The sequence below is a fragment of the Haemaphysalis longicornis genome, unplaced genomic scaffold (genome assembly GCF_048455015.1).
Source record: "Haemaphysalis longicornis isolate Haplotype H1 unplaced genomic scaffold, Haemaphysalis longicornis Haplotype H1 scaffold_2, whole genome shotgun sequence".
In the NCBI taxonomy this organism is placed as follows: Eukaryota; Metazoa; Arthropoda; class Arachnida; order Ixodida; family Ixodidae; genus Haemaphysalis; species Haemaphysalis longicornis.
Genome location: NW_027526295.1, coordinates 190,000,418 through 190,022,795, shown reverse-complemented (window position 1 = coordinate 190,022,795; position 22,378 = coordinate 190,000,418). Strand labels below are relative to the sequence as shown.

The following is a 22,378-nucleotide window of genomic DNA, read 5'->3' as shown; positions in this document are numbered from 1 at the left end:
CCTTCGGCAACCATGCATAATTTGCGTTCACTTTTGCCGACCTCAGCCAATCGCACAGCTGGGCATATGACATCATAGGTTCTGTTGCGCGAAATGACCTAGTGGGTCGCATGGCCATTCCCTTTTTTTTTCCTCGTTTTATAGCTTATTTGAGCGAAGTTGGCGTTAAAAGTGGTGTCAGTATGATTCTAACGAGGCAATCTTTCGAATAAACCAAACTTGTGTTTTATCTGCATGGCCCCTTTAAGAGTGAAGAAGCACATTACCAAATCAAAGTTTGCCAGTTTTATCAACAAACGTCCCTTTGGGTGTGCTACGACGACGTGCAGTAACGACTCCGGTCTCGCGAGCCTGGCTTTCCTAGATACGGGACGACCGTGGCATAGAAACCGATCGGGCAGCCACGATGCGAAGATGCCGCACTTTCGGAGGGGGAATGCCGCAGTGGCAGCAGGTCGATTTTAGGGCCAAGGTTCGCCAGTGGCCTTTTTCTGCTTTCAGGTGTTATATCCCTGGTTGGTATGACTTACGCGCGCGTCAAGATCGTCTGGTCAAAGGCGAGACGAGGCGAGAAAGCCGCTTCTATTGACACTCGTCGGAGAACTCGGCAAGAGGGGCAGGCGGCCTTCATCGGCGCGTCCAGCGACGCGCCGCCCGTTTTTTCATTGTGAGCCGGCTTTAGCCTCGTTGGCCGCGTCGTCCTTGGCATACGCAGTTCACGCCAACTGGGACTAACAACTGCTCACTATTTGCATTCGTTTTCAAGAAACAAGTCGAAAGACAAAAACGAACAGCCGGCTCTATCTGCTGCGTGCACACAACGCCAGCGCTCAATCGTTTTTCCAGCTCAGCCTGTTCACGTGCGGTTGAATTCGGTCGTTTCGGTACACATTTAAATCGTTCGTAGATGCGTTCACTCAGTGCGCGAAAAATTGTCGCATGGGTTTGCTCCTCGTTTGCGATTCGGGTCTTTGTCGGCTTGACGATCGATTGGACGCACTTTCGCTTTTGTGCTTCTCTCAACTTTCTTTAAAAGGGGATGGTAAGTCTTTCACGAGTTTTTATACGAGTGAGGTGCCATCTTTGGCTGCAGGATGCGTTTCGAACCCGCCTCGTGCCCTCTCGGTGAACCCTCTATTTTCCTGTTCACGTTTCGGGGAGAGTATCAAGGTTAAAGTAGAAAGCTTGGTGAGCTAGCTGGTCTGTAGGCTTATCCAGCGTGACAAGATGAATCACAAAACTAAATGGAGGCCCAACCAGCCCTGCCGGATTCCTGTGTCCGGCCAAGTCGTACCTTTTTCATTCTCGTCGCAGGCATCGTGTACGAGCGGCACGGCGTGTGGGTCTACACGCTGGCGCTGCTCGTGTGCTGCGTGTGGTGGTGCCGGGCGTTCGGTGACGCCGAGGCCTGCCCCTGCGGCCCTGTCGAGGACATGCTGTTCGGCATCGGGCCCGGAGACTACCGGGCACGCCTGCTGGGTCAAGTGCTGGGCGGACTGTTCACAGCGCTGTAAGTATACGTGTATGCTTGCGGAATATCTTCCGTGGTGCTTTATTTTGAGGTCAGCAGGCCATTGCTTTTATGCCTCCATGGCTTCTGTGCCCTTGATGACTGGCGCCTAACCTAAATGCGCGAACATCACGAGCGCATCGATAGAGGCACGATAGGCCCGTGCAGTGACGCTCCGTAAACGGGAAACTTTGAAAATAACGATGGGTTCCAAGTTAGCTTGCCCAAGATCCTGGCGGACGTATCACTGAAGTTACGTTCGCTTGCGCATGGGCTCTCTGTGAGTCATGACAATGCTCAAGGTGATTAGCGATGCTGAGTTAGGGTTACAGCGAAAAATAAAAATTAGCCTACATGATATGGAATCTCTCCCAAGAGGCTAGCTGATTCTCGACGTCAAGGAAAAAAAATCTAAACGAGGATCATGTCCGCATTTACATAGCGAATATACCCTCATCGCCTCCCCGGTGCACTATTTATTGGTGTGGGTATGCGAAAAAGTACGGATGGTGGGGAGCGGGATTTTGTATATATCCCGCTTATCCCGATATCGCCAGAGGAGATGAATGCGTGAACCATCAGCGCAGTGATTCCAACCTCATGCTTACTCAAATGAATCTTCTAAACTACGCACTAAACTTTTTACACCCTTTTTGGCCGAAAAACGTGTAAAAAAACTTGTCCCATGCATGGCATATACGTTTAAAACACGTATTGGCTAAAAAAAGGTTGTGCACGCGAACACCCCAAGACAAGGGGTGTTCGCGTGTTCGCGATCCACGAGTGACAATGTGGATCGGCTGAGCGCGCTGCATGACATACAGAGACATTCAACACGCACACGTTGCACTTGGATCACAAATGAATTGAGCAAAAAAGCCGCGGGAAAAGTGAATTTATTACAAAACCACACATCAGTACGCAGCGACTAGTGATAACAGCGCTGCCCTAAAAAATAGAAAAGAAAAAAAAACAGTCAGTTTCCAAGTACTCCGGGCAGTCAACGCTTTGCACAAGAAATGTCTGTGGTGGTGAAACAAGCTACTCCAAAATCAATCCACAGTCACAGGTGTTCAAAGAGAGAGTTCCGAAACAAGCTGAAAATCAATACGGTACAATAGCTATGCTCAGGATGTTGTTCCTGCAACAGACAGGCTTCTTCGCCTAGAGCAGCCAACTCATTTTCTAAGTGACTAAGAAGGATCGACCGAACACGCCACAGCACTGGAAACATCGCCCGTTGCGGGCGGCACCACGATTTCGCCACAATACAAAAGCACCAGCACACATTAGGAAGTTAACCAACACGTGTGCTCATTCTAAGTGTCAGACCAAACGACCTGCTTAACGCAGTCCAAAACGTTGCCGCTACACGGCACTGATACAACGCATGTTCCAATGTTTCAGTGTGCCCGGGATGCAAAGGAGAGCGAGAACACACCAACCCCAGAAATACATCTGCTCTTCTAGCTTTTATAGCCAGCGGGGGAAAGTCCTCTGATAGAGTCGATGGGATTGTCACAAAAATCAAGTATTGGAGCGCTATTTTTTTTTAATTATGCCTTTTAATGTGAGCATATGTAAATCAGCATCTGGATTTGAAAAACCTTTTTAATCGTGAGGTGGTTATGTTTAATGAGTCATGACATCTGATTAAATTCCAGACACCTATTCCATTCCCTTTGGTCACCCATCAAGAAGGGTGTTCATTATTTCAACGCCCTTTTTGCCATATGGGTGTAAAGCTACAAATTACGGTGATGCAAACTAAAAAAAGGGTGTAAAATACCTCCAACTCAGAAAAAAATGTGTAAAAGACTTACAACTTTGGAGGTACAATTAATGCGTAGCATTCTTTGCCGATTGATTGATTGATTGTAGTGTTTAACGCGCCGACGCAACGCAGGCGATGAGGCGCGCCGTAGTGGAGGGCTCCGGATTAATTTTGACCACCTGGGGATCTTTAACGTGCGCCGAAATCTCGTGCACACGGGCGTTTTTGCTTTTCGCCTCCATCAGAAAAGCGGCCGCCGCGTCCGGGAATCGAACCCGCGACCTCGTGCTCAGCGGCGCAACGCCTTAGCCACTGAGCCACCGCGGCGGGTTCTTTGCCGAGTACCCCCGCAGCAGCCAGAACCGTAACGCCCTGCATTTCCACAATAACGCAGATTTCGCGGATGTTCCATTTTTAGTTGTTATAATAACGTAAATGGAGATAATTGGTCGATTAGAACTTTGAAGAGCCAAGGAATAAGAAAAATGTAAAAATAAAGTGAAAACGGTGAACCGTCTAACGCGCTGCATTTCCACAAAAATGCGGATGTGGAGGAAGTTCCGCCTTTATTCGTTATAATAGCGTAAATTGGTCGAACAGAATTTTGAAAAACCAAAATATAAGAAAAATATAAAAAATATGGAAAATGGCCTCCATTGCCTTGTCGTTGACCTTCTCTGCGTTCGTCTGTGATAGACGTTTCCTCCACTTTCCTGAAACTGCTGACCACACTGAAGAGTTCGCGCTGACAATGCGCAACGGGTCCTGATAGGACCAGCAATCCAATGCTTGTCAATGTGCCTTTGGAGCGCAAGAAAGACTTGCTCCTGTATTTTAACTTTGTTTGGAATACTGGAAATATTCCCGCTTTGTGGAAGCTTTCACGGGTAGCACTGCTTCTAAAGCCCGACCAGGATCACGCAGACATTGCCTCATGCCTGCCCGTTTCACTTACATGTTGTGCGGCTAAGCTCATGAAAAAGCTTGTGAATGCTAGGCTGATGTGGTGGCTAGAAAGTAAGAAAAACTGTGATTGATTCCTCTGCCATAGGAATCAGTAAAACACTAAAGTGAAATGTGCAGCGAAATTTGCAGCTGAGCATGATTTGCGGGTCGGAGGCTGTCTTGTATGTGTGCTTGGTGAGCGGAGTCCTGCTGGCGGGTCGCTTCGGCAAAGGTGTACTGGCGTCATTTCCGCGACGGATATGACGTCCGGGAAATCTTGGGGTGTCGCGTCATAAAACACTTTCGTGTTAAAATATAAAACCCGAAAACGAACAACCCTATGCATGACGTACTTTTTAGTACTAAAGGTTTCTTCCCCGCAAGAAGACCCTGTGTGCAGGGGTGCACCCTTTACAGGCTGCTTGCTTCGTTGTACTGGCGTCACTTCCGTGACGGATATGACGTCAGCAAAATCTTCGTGTACCCGGGAATAAAACACTTTCGTGTTAAAAAGCTTCCGCCATGCATGACTGGCTTCAGGCAATGTTTGTGCGCACAAGGCAGCGTCCTCAACCTTGTCAGCCATGTCGAACACAAGCGACCTTATAGACTGTCAAACACTCCGTGCTGTCAACACTGGCTTTGTTTTCTGGCGTGTCCAAAGCCTACGACAATGTCTTACAAAGCGGCATCACAACAAAGCTGCAAGAAATGCGAGTGACAGGAAATCTCCGCATCGTACACGCTTTCATCAAGGGTCGCTTCAACGGGTGCGATTAGGGGACGTTTTAAGTAGCACTAGACGTGTACCGCGAGGTGTGCCGCAGGGGAGTGTTCTGTCATGTACTCTTTTCAATGCGGCTATGGCGGGCCTCCCTCGAGCCTTAAAAAAGGCTTGCGTCAGCGCACTTATTAATATATGCAGACAACCTATGTATCTGTATCTCCGGATACCAACACAAGTGGTTGAATATGTAATTCGTTCCGTACAAGCCTATCTCTCGTCAGTGGGACTAACTGTACCCGCGGTAAAATCTTGCTTTATTTTGTTTCCTGGAAGGCAACGGAAAGCTACGCGCCTCAAGTTAACCTTAGGTGGCTTGCCAATCCGGCAGGCTAACCGTGTGGAGTTTCTCGGTGTCACCATCGACTGTAAATTATCCTGGAGGCAACCCGTGGAATCTCTTGTCGCGTCCTTTACCCCGCTGAAATGTGCTTCGACGAATTGCTAGAACCGACGGGGGGAGTCACCCGTCATCTATGCTTCGGCTCCACTCGGCGCTCATCTTGAGTCGGGTTCTTTACCAACTGCCTCTTTTGTCTCCCTCGGAGTGCCAGTATGCTTGTCTGGAAGCACTCACCGACAGGGCGTTAAGACATCCCTAGGAGTTCCCCAGGCGGCGGCAAACAAAAAGGTCCTTGACGAGTCCCATTTTCCACCGTTCCGCTTGATGGCGTCTCAGCTGCTGCTCTTGCAGCTCGTCCGGCTGAGACAGTCGGAAGCCGGAACGGCATTGCTGAGGCGTCTCCACTTAAAGGTGGAATCTCGGATACACACGGCATTCAACACTCTGAGCGTTCTCTACCCGCAATGGCGGAAGAATCAACATCACTTGGACTCGCCACGGCGTTTCGAAAGTTTGGAGTGTCAGCTCGCCATCCCGCGCATTCGCTCCAAGAGATTTGCACCAGTGGCTGAAGCGAGAAGCACTTGAGCACTTGGACCGGTTGTACGGAGATCGTGTTCATGTGTTTACGGATGGATCTGTGGACAGAGAATTGAATACCAGAGCAGCGGCCTTCGTGATTCCCGGCATGAACTTTTCCTGGGCGGCTCGCATTGGCCATTTGACGTCGTCAACAACGGTGAAGTGTATAGCGATTGAGGCGGCCTTGAAAAAGATCAAATCGCTTCGGCTGCGGCGTGTGGTAATTCTAACAGATTCCAAGTTAGCCATACAACTTTTGCAGCTTATATTTCCCGCAGATAAAGCTTGCCAACGCTCCCTACGTCTTCTTCAGCAGCTAAATGAAAACAACCTTAGCGTCCGATTCCAGTGCGCTCCTTACCACGTAGGAGACATCCTGTACTCGTTTTCTGAAAGTTGCTCTAGACGAACGACGCATTTTAAAAACCGTCATTAAATAACACTTCGATCTCTTTGGCGACCACAACGTCAACCTTGTGTTACCAAAGGAATGAAGAGACAGAGGCATCCTTACTGTTCCGCATTCGGACCAACTCCGCGCTGACACCGGCATGGCGTCATAAACTAAACCTTATCTCCTCACCTCTGTGCCCAACGTATTATGTAACAGGTGACATGGGACATTTTCTCATGGACAGCCGAGAGGATGCGACGGAGCGGTTATCTTTGTTTAGAGAACTTTGAAGGAGAGCCTTTTTGACATTCCTCTTTGAATTATGTCATTTTCCCTAAAAGGCAATTTAATCACAAGGCGAGACATTTTACGCCTGATCCTCCGGTTTTTAAGAGACGCAAGCCTCGGTGACTACAAGTGATTTCCCGCGCATAGTGGCAAAAAGGTGTGATCGGGGGAGAAATTTGCCGGCATACCACGCAAGGCTAGATCCATCCGTTAATAAACACCCTTACCACCACCACGTCCGCAAAAATGCAGCTAGATTTCAAAAAAGTTCCACCTTTAATCGTTATAATAGCGTAAATGCAGATAATTGGCCCAACTGAATTTTGAGAAACTGAAAAATAAAAAGAAGCTATTTTAAAATACCGAAAATGGCAAACGATGTAACGCCCTGCCTGCATTTTCATAAAAATGCAGATTTCGCGAAAATTCCACCTTTAATCGTAATAGTAGCGTAAATGGAGATAACTGGGCAAACAGGAATTTGAAAAACCAAAAATTAGGAAAAGCGCAAAAAAAAAATGGCGAAAATGACGAACACTTTATTTACACAAAAAGGCAGATTTGGCGGAAGTAACAGCTTCAACCGTAATAATAACGTATATGGAGATATTTGGTTATACATAATTTTTTAAAAAACGAGAAAGTTTGGCTGTAAAGAACTCATACTCTAGCGGCATAAGAATGCTATGCATTTGTAGACAATTCTCTGGATTTATGCAGCTTTTTTTTCTACCCGTTTACAGAGGTGTACTCGAACATTTTCTACGAGCGGCGGGATGTTTTGCGCCTCACGGTGTTTAAAACAATATGAATTGGTATAATTTATAGGCAGCGGAGCTGTTTAAGCTTGAGCTTGGTTCGGCGGCGTTAGCAAAAAAATTCCCCCGCATTTCCCCGAGGGGGAGAATGTGAAAGTGCGAATGCACGGTTGTCGGCCCGCTTGCGGCGCTTGCGCTCGGCCCCCGCAGCCCACCGCCTCGCCGCCTTCTCTTCCATCTCTTCCATCGGGTTTGTAGTATCACGTGTACACCACGCAGTTATCAAGCCGCTATAACGCCGCTGAGTCGCCAACGCACGCCGCTGACGACGTAGTTTGAATGCGTTAAAGATATAAGGCGCGTCACTAACGCTGATATCACGTCGCGTCCGTGGCTTGGTCGGCAGAGCGTCGCGCTGCGGCCGCAAAGTCCGCGGATCGAAACCTGGCGCCGGATGCTGTTTCTTTATAGAGGAGCACTGCGGACGCCGACGCCGCCGCCGCCGCCGACGCCGGCGGTGGATGGTTTGGGGTCGCTTATAAAGTGCACTTAAAAAAAAAAAAAAACAAGAAAAAAAAAAAAACAACCGCACCACCTTTAAATGGTGCACCACCGCAGATAGGATTCTATAACAATGAAACCGGCTTTCGAGCATTCTCGAGTGTTAGCACAAGGGGCGCATGCGTATGCGCATCTCTTACTATACCGTTTTAAAGGTATCTTTTTGAGCTAGTAAAACGCAAAAAAAAAAAAATGGAGCAGCTTGCACTAGTGGTGCAAGGCTGGAGAAACAGTGGGGTGGGGGGGTCGACCTAGCTTGTTTCCCCCTTGGATCCGCAGTCAGTGGTGGGAGGGGAGACCGGAACAGCCTTTAAAATCCGGCTAAACTTGGCCTCGCCGCTCACCCGCCGCGGTGGCTCAGTGGCTAAGGCGTTGCGCTGCTGAGCACGAGGTCGCGGGTTTGATTGCCGGCAGTGGCGGCCGCTTTTCTGATGGAGGTGTAAAGCAAAAACGCCCGTGTGTACGAGATTTCGGCGCACGTTAAAGGTCCCCAGGTGGTCAAAATTAATCCGGAGCCCTCCACTACGGCGCGCCTCATCGCCTGCGTTGCGTCGGCGCGTTAACCCCTACAATCAATCAATCTGGCCTCACCGCTCAACACATACTCCCGCCTAGCAAGAACAACGCAAAACCAAACAAAACTTAGCAAAGCCTAGCAATGCCTAGCAAAACGTAGCAACACCGGAAGAAGCTAGGTAGGCCCAAGCTAAAAAAAAATGTTTTTTTTTCTTTTTTCGCAAATGAACACCTATTTCACGCCCTTTCAACAACCTACAGAAAACCGAGGGTGCAGTGGTCGGTCAACACCCTTTTTGACACACAAAAAGGGTGTAAAGCTACAAAAATTTGAAGCCGTTTTACTGACGTCTGCAGCGAACGAAACAAGACGACAAAAAAGGACCCTAAAGTGCTCTGCACTTAATAAGGGGGTCGGAACCCAAGAAAAAAGGAATAATGACTTTCCAACACCCTCATTCCACTTATACTACATCTTTTTAGGCGATAAGGGTGTAAAAAAGTTCAGTGTGCAGAAAGAACCTTGGGCAGGCTAGTACGACAGGAAATAAAAAAGAACCGCCTGAGGAAATGAACAGGAAGGAAATACAGTGCAGTGATGTGTCCTACACATTTTATTGTGTACGCCTCTTGCGCTGTTTTTTGTTTTCCTAAAATGAACTGCGCGAAGGTATCTGAGCGCATTGAGTAAAGCGTGACTGTTGCTTCCAATCAAGCATCATTTCCTGGTGGCGGCCTTCCGGGCAGGTACATAAAGTTCGTTTGGTCCTGGCACCTTCTCCCGGAGCACGAGACCATGGACACGGCCGAGTGCCAAACTTCGCTCACGGTACGTGCACGCCAGCCCATTTCTTCCTTGCGCTGCGCGCTAATAAGCGACACTGCATGCGACAGCACGCCAGCGAAACGTGATTTTAGGCATGAAATGCCTTCAGCAGTATACGCTTGTTCGACATTCCAATATTTTCGTGCATGGCCTACGTCTTCACGTACCCAGGCTTGGAGTAGTCCAGCAGAAAACGACATTCGAGATAGCAATGAGTCTGCATTAGATATGAGCAACCTTACGACTAGGAAAGCTATCCAGAGCACAAGCCACAGCAACATATGGCCAACTTGTTGCAGTATTCGACTCCCAATGAACCAACAACCAACCTCGCGTTCAGGAGCGTTTAGATGTCCATGAGGGAGGACTTCGTCTTGCGGAGGACATAAATAAGCTGATAATGATTATTACTGCATGCATGAGTGGTCTCGTGGACATTTTCAGCGCACGAGGAAAATAATTAGTTGTATAACTTGTCGGTACTGAAGGTCGAACCTGCAGCCGAATCGTCACAAAAGCGGGAGTCATTTTGTGCCAATATTTGTTCATTTGCAGGTGCCCCAGTAGAGTTGTGCATACAATTCTTGTAGGTTGTTAAGAAACCTAAGTAGGGTTGGCAGATTTTGACTCACAGAGAGACCACACCTTTCATTTTATAATAACGAGGAAAAGAGGCATTTGCAGGTGGTTAGATATAATCCAACGGTGCGCCGGCAAATTGTGCACGAGCGCCGCGTGGGGAGCTTTGTCCCCGTGATACTATAACGGCCGCGTGTCATGCGCTCGGAAGGCCGGCTACGGCGCGAGAGCTGCCAGTCGCGGCTTGAACACGAGAGCCGTGGTACGGAGCCAACCTGAGCGGAAGAACGCCCGAGGAAAGAAAGCTGAACCAGCAACAGCTCGTCTCGGTTGTTAGGCAACGCGCAGAGCGAAATAATGCCAAGCCAGCAAGAAAAAGGAGGTGGTGTATCCGTTGCCAGGAAACGCCCAGGCAAGTTGACGCCTAAAGTTCTTCGTGCTCGTTGGTGTTGGACACGTGTGAAAAATGAGAAAGCCACATACGCTTGCTGTTTGTGCGCTGTCGAGAGACTATACAGCCGCCCCAACGTCGGCGCACCGAGACTTGCGCTCACACCAGCGTGTATACGTATTAATGGAGAGCACTATATATACTTCAGTTACGATCATGGACATACCATCCTCGGCAGTTTATCAAGCTGTGTAACGCCTTACTAATAGAGCGGAGCAGCGGCGGAAACGGCGCCAGGAGCAACGTGCATAGAAAGGCGAGGAGCGGATGAGCGCCCCGATGCCTTGCCAGACCTATACCCACAACCTTGCTTAGCCTCGCCACAGCCTTGCTCCACCGGTAACAACCACAGGCACATCTACTGTAGAAGAAGATGAAGACAAAGAAGAAAAATTTCGGAACGGTGGCCTCCACTCTCCGTCTTCCCTTCACCCGTCCCTTTCTTAACATTTGGCGCCGAAAAGAAGCTGTCATCAGTTCAAGGCCTCTGACTTATACGTACACAAGTGCGATGTAACCCACGCCCATATGCCCTGCGCACTTTCTTGTTGGAATTTCTTTGCTGAGCCTATCAGACCCAGGTGATGGAGACGACTCCTGCATCGGCCTGCTGACACGAAGAAACGCAATTGGTAAGCTTCGGCACCGGCAGAAGCTCTCGGACCACCTGTGGAATCGCTGGAGAAGGGAATGTGTACTCTAGCTGAGGTGCTTTCATCATCATCCACGTGCTTCGAGCTGAAGTTAACAAGTTGGGGACGTGGTCTTGGTGGAGGTAGCTGGGACCCTCAGGAACCTTTGTTTACTCGGCCGTAATACTGAAGTGTTTCCTGGACGAGACGGGCTCATCTGGTCGTGTACTTTGAAGACGCAAGATGGGAAGACCATTAGGAGACTGGTGCACGCGCTTCATTTCCTAGAAATGGGGCCTGCATCTTCCGGGGGTAGTATGTGGAAGAAGATGAAGAGAAATAATGTGAAAAAGAAGAATCATCTCGGAACAATGGCCTCCACTCTCTGTCTTCCCTTCACCCGTCCCTTTCATATCTACAGCTTTCGCACTACTACCGGGTTCACAGGCGGAACGGCTCTCAAATTGCATGCTGTGAGAATATCTTTACTGACTCGCATATGCGTAACCACCTTTAAAACAACTGTAATGCTACTAAACCAATAATACCCAATAATTACCAAGCGGAAGCAACCCGCTCTCAAGCTAAAAGTCCCCCACTTGAAAACGACGCGTTTTTTTTCTCAAATTCATCTTGGCTTATGAACTTTTTTTAGGCACCCGCAGTGTAGAAACAAGTTAGTTGTCTATCGGCAGATAACGGTGCTGTGAATGCTAATGTACCACCAGCGTTCATAACAGTTGCCCACTAACGCAGAAGATGCTTAAAGTGTGAAAACACGTATTGCTGCCCCGTACACTTTCTTGCACTACGACGCGTGACATCACAAATCCAGAATGGTGAAGCGGGATTGGTGGAGTCTTGTCGAAGCCGTTTTCCGAGACAAACCTTCAGGCATGTACGTGTAGTTGTAAAATACTCGTATACAGGACTCTGCTACTAAGCACGTCTATTTCAAAAAGGCACAAGCTTCAGATCGTAAGCTACTACAGCCGGTGGTAAGATGGCGCTCGCTGTCCAGCCAGCGGGAACGTTCGTCTTTATTTCAGTGCGGAAGTCGTCTATTTCTAGAATTGCCAAATTAGGTCATTGAGATATGCTCACAAATCTGTAAAACGGGGTTTTTAAGCCTTTGGGTGATGAATTAGTGAGTCACTTAGGAATGCGATGATGCGAGATCCCCCTCAACGTCGGTAAACGTGCCGCACGTTTCTGCACCGGATAGACGCGGTCGACCCCGCAAATGTTAAGCCAACCAGGCCGAAGCACGGGAGGCGAAGAACGCAGCGAGGAAAATTAAAGGACGAAGGAGCGCGAAGAAAGAGACGCGAACTCGGCGAATCAGTGAAGGAGTCGTTGACAAGTATCGCGCCAGAGGTATCGTTGACAAGTATCGTTGACAGAGGTATCGTTGAAGGAGTCGTTGACAAGTATCGCGCCAGCGCTTAGCAGGCTTAAGTGCCCGAGGATTTTATTACTATTATTACCATCATAATTGCTGCCATTATGATAGGCTTGGCGAACTGCACAACAAGCATGCCTCTGTACGGCACCTTTACTAACATTTATTATTATTATTATTATTATTGTTGTTGTTGTTGTTATTTTGCTGCGAAGAATTTGCAGAAAGAATCGAAAACTAAGAATGGCCGCGTATCTGCTCCTTTCGTTGCAAATGTCGCCGAAAGACGATAGTCGACTTGCACCCGACCCCTGCCTCCCTTCCCGTTCCGGCTCACCTTTGTTTTCCCGTCTCGTTCCTCCCAAGGTAACACGCTAGAGGTTTGCTCAAGCCAATTTAAATTTACCGCGTTCGACTGCTCCAAGTCGGGTGTCTCGATGTCAGCGCTGCCCAGTGGCGGTCCCGGGGGGGGGGGCGAAGGGGGTGGTCGCCCCCCCCCCCCCCCCCAAAGAGGTCCTCAGCTTTTTACTTTTTGTTTTTGTTGAACATCCAAATTGTGCGAGGTCGCAAGCATGTTGCAACTGTCAGAAATGTGGGCTCGAGCCAGCCGTTGTACCGCCTAAGGGGGGCCAAAAACCACTGTGCCGCTAAGTGATACAAGCGGGTTGCTCCGCATATGCGCGCACGCCGGCATGGTTATCACCTACTCCAAAAAACTGGTGCAAGGAGGGGGGCGGTTATTTATTCACCCCCCCCTTCCCTCCCCAAAAATTCCCCCCTCCCCCCCCCAAAAAAAAAAAAAAAAAATTCGCCCCCTCCAAAATTAATCTCTGGGACCGCTACTGACGCTGCCTTACCGGAAAGACGCGCTTGAATTTAGGCACCCTACCACAACATTTGTAGGACCACGATGCCGTACTGCGCGATCATTCCAAGCGCAACGTGGATCTCATTTAGTGGAACCGTTCGTTTCTATTGCAGTTTGATTTCTTAAATGCCACCAGAAGGTAGCGCTGGCAACAGCAGGCGATGGTTTTCAAGCATCCGTGAATTTTTTATGAAAGGAACACTGCAAATATCACTCATGTATTGATTTTCTGCCTTATATTTGCGTCATGTCTTGCTCTTTTTCAACAATGTTGACAAGTATAAACACTGACACAGGACTTAGACGTTTAGATTTGGCTGTGAGTATATGAGACTATTCCCCAGATTTTATTTCCCTTTGGCCGGGTGGCTAAATCGAATCACAGACAGACAGACGGACGGACAGACAGACAGACAGACAGACAGACAGACAGACAGACAGACAGACCAAAATTGCTGCGTTTTAGTAGCCCAAGAAAGACTATCATCTTTAAAAAAGAACAAGATCGATCTTTGTACAAACAGAAACTTTCAGCGGCCGAGAACTCACCCGGGTGTACCATGCATCAACTACGCCGCCGGATTGGACGCGTCGTGGCCGGAGACACGCGAAAACCCGATCAGAGCCGTCGACCGGCACGACGCCTCTCCCGAGCGCCAGGGTCTGACCCCCGCGGGGTTATCAGCGGCACATCGCCAGCACACCGTGCCCACTCCATCGCAATCAGGAAAGATGCATGCGCGCAGGAGCTTACCTACCGGGGGATCGATACGGGCCAAAGCTATCATGGCACAATTTCGCCGAAACAGCGAGGGAAACAGCCTCCTGGGCTTTCGCGTACCATACTGCTGGCGACGAATAGATTAGCCGAGTATAGAGAGACGGACAATGAAACAAAAAGGAAACAGCGACGGGCGAGTGCATTAACTCAAATGGGATAGATTTAGTGTTTACTTTTTTGTGGCGAAGCCTCGTCTTGAACCTGAAGGCATGCCGAATTGCCCGACTGGTTCGGCAATATCCCGAAATGGCGTGTCTAGACGGCGCGAAAGTGGTAGAATCGATGGCACGCGTGCACAGTTGGTGTTTTTTGTCGCAGAATTCGGAAACAGTCGGCTTTGTGTGTAGACACGCTATACAAGCGAACGATGACCGGTACAAAAGTACAGCACATTTAACACAGCTCAAATCAGTACTGACGTATACAGGCGCCCAATAATCTTGCACAGATTGGCATTCTTAAAGGTACCAGTGATGTGATCGACATCAGTAATTTTGGAGCAGTATCTGCAGCAGCGAAATGGGATTTTTGTAGTAACCTAAAGGGGTATTTCGGAGCAACAAAACAGAATTTGAGAGCAGAGAACGTCAAAATCGCCTTTAACCCCCGAAAGCAACTAACGGGATAGAGAAAACGTGTTTTCTGAAACAGAAAATTTTGGTCACCAAACAGCGTTTGTTATGCCTGGAAAGGTATTCCACCGCACCCCTGATAGCAAATCTGAGCATGTCTACTGATGCGCTGCTAAACGCAATGAAATCTTGCGATCCAGCTACCGGTCAAACCCATAAACTAAGTGGGCTCAATTGAACTAAATGCTATGCGTGATTCACATAATGTGGAACGTAAATTTATATTTGACCTTCAGAAGCGTAAAACTTGACATTTTCGCTTTAATTTCGCGTTTTCGCTTTCTTTTTTTTTTTTTTTTTTTGACGTCCTGTTAGTTGAAGCGTTCCGCTGGCTCATTCACAAGCCTTTATTGCAGTTAAGTATAACCAGAGTCCTTCAATGCTTAATATATTCGTTGCTAGTTTTCGTTCCTAGATTTCAACAAGACTGACCTCTCTCATTTAATGGGCATTTTGTGAAAGAATGTGGAGCTGAGGTGTTATATATTTGGGGGCGCCACTAGGAGACTTGTCAAAAAAGGCTGCGGTATCTGTCTGCGTGTGCGCCTTTTGAAGTATTTCTTGTTGGGAGAATATTGCTTTCCAGATCACCCGCCGCCACGAGAGATTAGTGAGTTTTACCTGACCGTTTTTCCCTCTCCGCTCCGCTCCAATAGCAGGCGGGAGCGCCATTGCGCATGCGCGGCGCGGCTCCGCGAACGTGAGCGGTCTGCCGGTACCGGAGCAGACCGTCGAAAACGGTCAGCTAAAACTCTCTATTTATGGTGTATCGGAAAACCAGCAAGGCGCCGGTTCGTGGCCGGGCACCTGCTCCTCCACCCATTCAGCCGTGTACCACATGTCAGCACCGGTTTTCCAGCATGTTTATTTTGAGAAGCAGCACTTGTATTTTTTCTTAGACGTTTTAGCTTCACTTCGTGGGTCCGGCTTATTTCTTATCACTCTGAACTCAGCCTTGTAGTGCACGAGCACAGAGTAGTGTTTATAAATAACCACGTGTTGAGGCACGCATAAGAAGTATAATAAGCTTATAATAAGTGCTTAGGCACCCTCGCAATTTTTAAAGGCGGTAGAATTTCTTGGGCTACCTAAACGCGAAAATTTTTTTGGTCTGTCTGATGTCTGTCCCTCGACTCAGCCACCCAGCCAAAAGATAAAGTGAATTCAAGTTTATGTAGGCAAAACATTTCTAAACCACTAAGTCTGGAAACGCATCTCACACTTGTCAACACTGTTCAGCAAAAAGAACACATTGGCACGTTTAGGGCAAAACACCAATACATAAGGGGTATTTTGCATGTTCTTTGATTAAAAATACACATCTGCTTGATTTTCGCGCAAGTAAAAAAACGCGTTGAAAACAATGTTTTGACCCAAAATACAAAAAAAAATGGCGCAGCTTGCACGCAAGGCTGGAGAAACAGCAAAGTTGGTGGCCTCTCTCCATTGGTCCAATGCCCCGCTGTTGCGCCTGACATGTATTTCCCAGATCGCTGCTGAAAGTTCTCCATGACTGGCCGGCCCGGATCGTTTTGTCCCCAGGCTTTCACATCTTTCTCAAAGTGGACCGCGTTAGAACGCGCTAGAGCCCGCGGCAACCGGCTTCGTAAACTCGGCGTCTGTGCTCCCCACTTAGGGGCGAAATCACGTGAACTGGCGAGGAGAACAGCTCGCGAGAGATCACGCCACGAACGCTGGGCAGAGTGTTCTCGAAGGTCAAGCCGGCCGATGCCGTGTGCTCCTCACGAGGCGCACGCTCACGCGCGCTCGATATTTTTCGTTGTACTTTTTCTGCCGTTAGAGGCCCTCGCCCTCGACGCGACTCATGGCGGCGTTCCCGTGGAACGCGGTAAAATTGAACGGTCTTGAGCAAACCGCTACCGTGTTTATCGTGGGAGGAGCGAGACGGGAGGGTTGAGCATGCGAGGTGGCCAGGAAAGAGAAGACAGGCAGTTGCGTGGCAGGGGCGGCAAGTGTCTATCTTCTTTCGGCGATATTTTCGGCTTATTGAGCAGATAACGCGGTCATTTTTTTTTCTATCTTGCACCCATGTGTGCTACAGAGTACCTCTCGCACGGAACCAGGGCCTCGTCAGTCTATCACCAGCTTTATTCGTTGTTTCTTACGTAGTATGTAGCTTGTTTTCACTGGCGACGCACGCATCCAGGCAACCATGTAAGGGCGCCGTTACTGGTTACTTCGGGCTCCGCAGGATGGCGGTACTTCGCCGTGCGAAGCAGGGCCGTATAGCCGGCATTTTTTTTTTTCGGAGGGGGTTTTGAGTTATGGCAAGGGCTGAGTTTTGCCAAATGGAACAGTAAGTCTCGCGCACGCGCTGCCTTAAAATTTCGGAGGGGGTTTGAACCCCAAACCCCCCCTCTGGCTACGTCCCTGGTGCTAAGCACATGATTTGTGTTGGACGTCCCAAACTCTACCCCTCCGAACGCAAATAATGCCTCGAGTCCAATGTGTGTGCGATTAATAACATCTCTGTTGACACCACCGTTGAGTATTAGGTTGAAATGGAGCAGACGACGCACGCCGCTGTTTTTTTTTTTTCGGCGTGCGCGCGCAGTGGCACAAGCCGCGCCATGTCCGTGGCCTTTTCCAGTGTTGCCAAGAGAAGAAATTGACGGCTAAACTTTTCAATGAATACCACCTATAACCATACGCATTACACGTACACACACAAAAGAGCCAAATTCAATGTAAACAGTTTCCTTGCGCGCTATGGAATGTTCTACTCATACGGTTTCCCTCACTGTATGTACAGTCATTACCAAAAGTTGGCGTACCACGGCATTGCCAAGTTAAAAAAAAATCGTTTCCACTTGCTGCACATAAATCATTGGATGCGTATAAGGAGTAATTTAACTCCCATATTATCCGGAAACCACACGTATTAGCTGTTGTCACCATGCAAATAAATTCCCCCGAAATGCCGCTATTGTGGCAGGTAAACTTTTGCCCGTCACTCTGCCGTGAAGCACTGACGGGCGTACAAAGAAAGCTCCCGCTCCACAAAGAACCGGGATATTTTTTCTTCCAGGTGGCAGCCTATGCATGACGCACTGCGTGACCGTCCCATTGTGCCCTCCCCGACCTCTGTTGTTCCCTGTCATATTGCTTATGATCGAACGTGCAGGTGAGTCCCAGCAGGGGAGCGCTGATCGAGGGCGCCATCACTTGCGTCAGCCGGTTAGTGGCCATGCGGTCGGTCTACTGGACAGACAACGTGTCCACTGCCATCAACTCCCTCACCACGGTCATCCTCGTGCTGGCTGGTAAGCCCATGTGACACTCTCCCCAGAAATGATCGTGTCCTTTTCGTCCAAAATTTTAAGATAGATTTTACCACAATTATGGCAATACTGACAGGCTTTCCTGTTCCCGACAGAGAAAGGGGCGATGATCAAGGCGGAGAAGAGAAATTAAAACACCTTCGATGTGGTCCCAGGCTCAAATTAAACCCGCCACCATTGCTCGAATTACAACTACTCCGCCGCGGAAAACGTTTGGTGAACGCCCCCTGAGAATCGCGCGTGATTAACATTGCATATATAGCGCCTTGATAAAAGCCATGACACGAAGTCTTTAAGGTACTGCGCCTTCGTTACGGTCGCCTCAGGGGGAGGCAGAAGGAATACATATTAATAGAGCAAAAAAAAAACTGATGTTCTGGCCTGGGCTTCGCCCATGCAAGATATCCCTAATCTATAGACGCCTTGACGTCAACTTGCTGTCCTCGCTCGAGTCACCAGGTTGAGCTTGGTATCTGGGTCCGGGATGGTTGTGAGCTGGCATTCCCACATCATGTGGTGCACAAAGTCAGACTGGGAACATTGAGTGGGGAGGGCGTTGGTTGGGAAAGATGAGCTGGAGGTGGCTGGGATGTGGGTAACTGTTCGTCTGGAGTCCGTGCGGTGGCCGGAGGATGCAACGAGTTTGTCGATAGTGTGCTGGCATCTTTGAAAAACACTCTTTTTTGTTGGAACAATGCAGCTGATAGAAGGGTTGACATAAACACTGTCGCCGGCTCCCAACGCTTGTTCACGCAGCGCTGACGACCACGGGCGGCTACTTCAACCCCATCATGGCGTCTTCGCTGATGCTCGGATGCGCCGGAAGCAGCACCACCGAGCACTTCCTTGTCTACTGGATAGGTGCGCTCATGGGCGGCTTCATCGGACGCTACCTGGACGTCCGGCTGGAGTACGCCATCAAGGAGAAATACGCATGAGCAGGACTCCCGTCTCCGCTCGGGTGGTGGTCACCGCGTGGCTCGATACTGTAAGCGATGTTCGCGTCGCATTCGCAGTGTCCGTTACACAGTCGAGCCTAACGCTTACAGCAGCGTTCTCGCTACAACGCACTAGCAAAGATAAGGTGACCATTGCAGCAGTGACAGCCACAAGCAAAGATGACGTGATGGTTATGGCAATAACAGCCCAATAATCGCACGGCAAGGTTACCACAGACAAGTGATAGATGGTAGTCTGGTTGGTTTTAACTTATAAGACTTTAATGTACCGTGACCCAAAAATACGGAGAACTGGCGTGACAATCTGCTTCCGTTCCTCCCTGAGCGAGTTGATGCAGAAAGGTGGACTTCGAGTGAACCTAGATTCGTCCGCACTCAAACGCCACTTCCTTCACGTGCATGCCGTGAAAGCAAAAGAAGTATTGTTCAAATGAATAATGAAGTGCACGCCAGTGTGCCACCGGCCTTGTGGCCAAGTAGCGCTAAAAAATAGCATGCTACTGAGGCGTACGGAGTGGCACTGCAGGGGAGCAGCATGAGGCTATGTCCCCTCTGTTGTCACATTGTAATTTATTGCTGGGGGTACCCCTCGAAATTTTGTCGTCTGCCACGGTTTTGTCCTGGCGCGCAAACCTACACCTATCAACTAGTTCCGAAACCCATGACTTACCCATTCCAAGCGTCCTAGTGGAGGAGCATGCAATTGAAGCTGTTTCAGCTGTTATATAGGACCAAGCACATCTTCCAGGTTAGAAGCTTGTTGATATAGCCTGCTCTTGCACTGTAGACGATGTTCTCACAGCTGACTGAGGCTGTTTTATGCAGTGCCGTGCTGAATAAAACCAAATGAAAATTTTGAACGGTACAGTTTCTGCGGAAGACTTGTTACTAGCAGCCTACGTGCGTGGCTGACATCGTTTACATCAACTGCGTCAACAATCGTGGAATGCTTACTTCATTTTCGTGCATGCGTATACTGTTAGTGCACTGTACCATGACTTCAAAAGGTAAAGCGCACCGCAATGGTGCGCCGTATAGTGGTGGACTTGGAATTAATTTAACCATTTTAACAGCACTCGCGTAAACACGTGTTTACGCGACTGCTGTTAAAGGCCCCCAGTTGTGCTGGCTGATGTAAGCCAGCCAGCACAATGCCGGGGGTGGTGTGAAATGTCAGGGCATTGGGACCTGCGCAACAAGCTACACAATGATTTAATAGTGCATGCCACGTTTAGCTTCAGCGCGCCGTTATTTATTTTTGTCTGTACCTTTCGTGAAAGCGCCCCCTTCAGACTACGCAACGAAGAAAATTTGAACAAGCTGTCGGTGCTGATCCAAAACATGAGAAAGAAATCAGCCGTAGAATTGATGTGGATGGGGTGCTTTCGGCGAGCACTCTGGGGTAACGAGCAGTACAGGCCACCTTTGTCACTAAAATGGTATACACAACCACGATTAGTTGATAGTCGATGGGGACGCCTTCGTCTTGCAATTTACGTAATAGTATGACGATGACGATCACATATATGCACACACATTACCCGAATCTTGCCTGTACCCGACCAGAGCCAGTGTTTGAGGTAAAGCTAATAGGGCTGCCCCGACCACGATCTTTGGTGTCGTCCACCGCGGTGGCCCAGTGGCTCAGACGTCGAAAAAAACCTTTTCGTCTGGGGCGCAGTGCTGGGGCCTAAGGAAGCGGGTTATTCACTCGCGGCCGCGGTGGCTGCTTTTCAGATGAAGGTGGAAAGCGAAAACGCCAGTGCGTCGAGATTTCAGCGCCTGTTAAAGAGCTCCAGGTGGTCGACATCATCCGGGGCCTTCCATTACAGCGCGCCTTAAATCCCAGATATCCCGGGCGCGTTAACGCATTTAGCGCGTTAACCCTCTTCCCCAAGATTAAATTTTTTAGCACGAAAGTGCTTTATTCCGGGATACACGAAGATTTCACCGACGTGATATACATCACGGAAATGACGCCAGTACAACGAAGCAACCAGCCTGTAAAGGGTGCTTCCTTGCACAAAGGGTTTTCTTGCGGGGAAGCAAACTTTAGTACTAAAGAGTAGTATGTTATACTTAGGTTTTTTCGTTTTCGGGTTTTATATTTTACCAAGAAGGTGTTTTATGCCGGGATGCACCAAGATTTCACTGACGTCATATCAGTCACGTAAATGACGCCAGCACACCTTTGCCGAAGCGAGCCGCCAGCAGGACGTCGCTCTCCAAGCACACCCCCAAGACAGCCGCCGACCCGCACATCATGCTCAGCTGGAGATTTGGCTGCACATTTCACTTTCGTGTTTTACCGATTTCTATGACAGAGAAATCAACCATAGTTTTTCAATCTATTCGTGACCGCCTGCCAATTCCCCTCCCCCCTCCTCTTTTAAATATGGTTGTACAGTGGAACCCCGATAATACGACTTTCAAGGGACCGCGAAAAAGCGTCGTATGACCGGGGTGCCGTACGACCGGGGCGCGAGTAAATGCCGGCCTAGTAGGCAGTCTCACATGATAGGTGGGCTAAGAACATATTTAAACTACTATATTTAGCGCGTTCTCACGTGATCTGCGATCTTTAGCTGAAGACCCCCCAAGTTTAAAAGAAAAAACAAAGCCTATGTTGTGCCCCCCTTCCCTCCATGGCATCCAGCTAGCCCGCAAGCCAGCCAAGCGCCGCACGCTACGCGACACCAGCCCCGCGCCTTGCGAGCTCGAGATAAGGCCGACGTGGTCGAACTAATTGAGAGGGGAAAATAAAATGCGAACTAAACTTTTAAAGGGACACTGAAGTGATATGTAAACATTGCGGGATTACTAGCGCAAATTGTAGTCCGGAGTCCCCAGGCCATGTTTCGACCACTCTAGGCGCGTTTACGCGATTTTATTTAGTAGAAAAACTAATTCGAAAACGCTGTCCTCCTCTCTTTACGCTCGCCCATTTTCTGTGGCGTTTTCGTGTGACGTCAGGAGGGGATGAACTGGCAATTGGCTGCGCCACGGCTGCGCTACTGCACGCCTCCCCGGCCGACAGAGCCAGTCGGCCCAGCGTTTCGTCCGCCGGCCGCCGGCGGGTCGTCGCAATCAAGGAGGTTAAAAAAAATTGCTTGGTCGCAATTCGTTCGCTTAGTTGAAACGAAGCCAGGACACGTTTGTGAATGGAAGAATGTGCCTTTCTTTACTTGGTTTGTTTGTACACTGTATCTAGCTCCAAGTCAAGGTCGCTTCACACAAGCGCCCGACGCATCGCTGACTGGTACGCCAGTAGGAAAATATAAGGCCTCTTGAAGGCGGGAGGAGAGTCAGCGAAGTCAATATAGGTACTAAGCAAATAAAATCAACTGATATTTTTACCGTACGGCGTAAAACTAGGGCGCGGGAAGCACGTTTCTGCGCTGGGCGAACAAGCACAGCGGTCAGCAGCACGACTACGCATCTGCGAACGCTTTTCCGTCTACGAAATGCAATTGCTAGACGTGAGCTACTGT

At 49.1% G+C, this 22,378-nt stretch overlaps 1 protein-coding gene across 1 annotated transcript in view; it reads left to right on the top strand.

Annotated features, from left to right (window-relative positions):
- Aqp (aquaporin) overlaps window positions 1-19,743 on the top strand; it is a 29,705-nt gene extending 9,962 nt beyond the window's left edge. The window contains exons 3-6 of the mRNA XM_077698937.1: window positions 1,315-1,510; window positions 9,203-9,284; window positions 17,772-17,910; window positions 18,685-19,743. Of these exons, the coding sequence (XP_077555063.1) occupies window positions 1,315-1,510; window positions 9,203-9,284; window positions 17,772-17,910; window positions 18,685-18,866 (599 nt within the window). The 3' untranslated portion in view covers window positions 18,867-19,743. The remainder of the gene's footprint in view (window positions 1-1,314; window positions 1,511-9,202; window positions 9,285-17,771; window positions 17,911-18,684) is intronic.
- The last annotated feature ends 2,635 nt before the right edge of the window (window positions 19,744-22,378 follow it).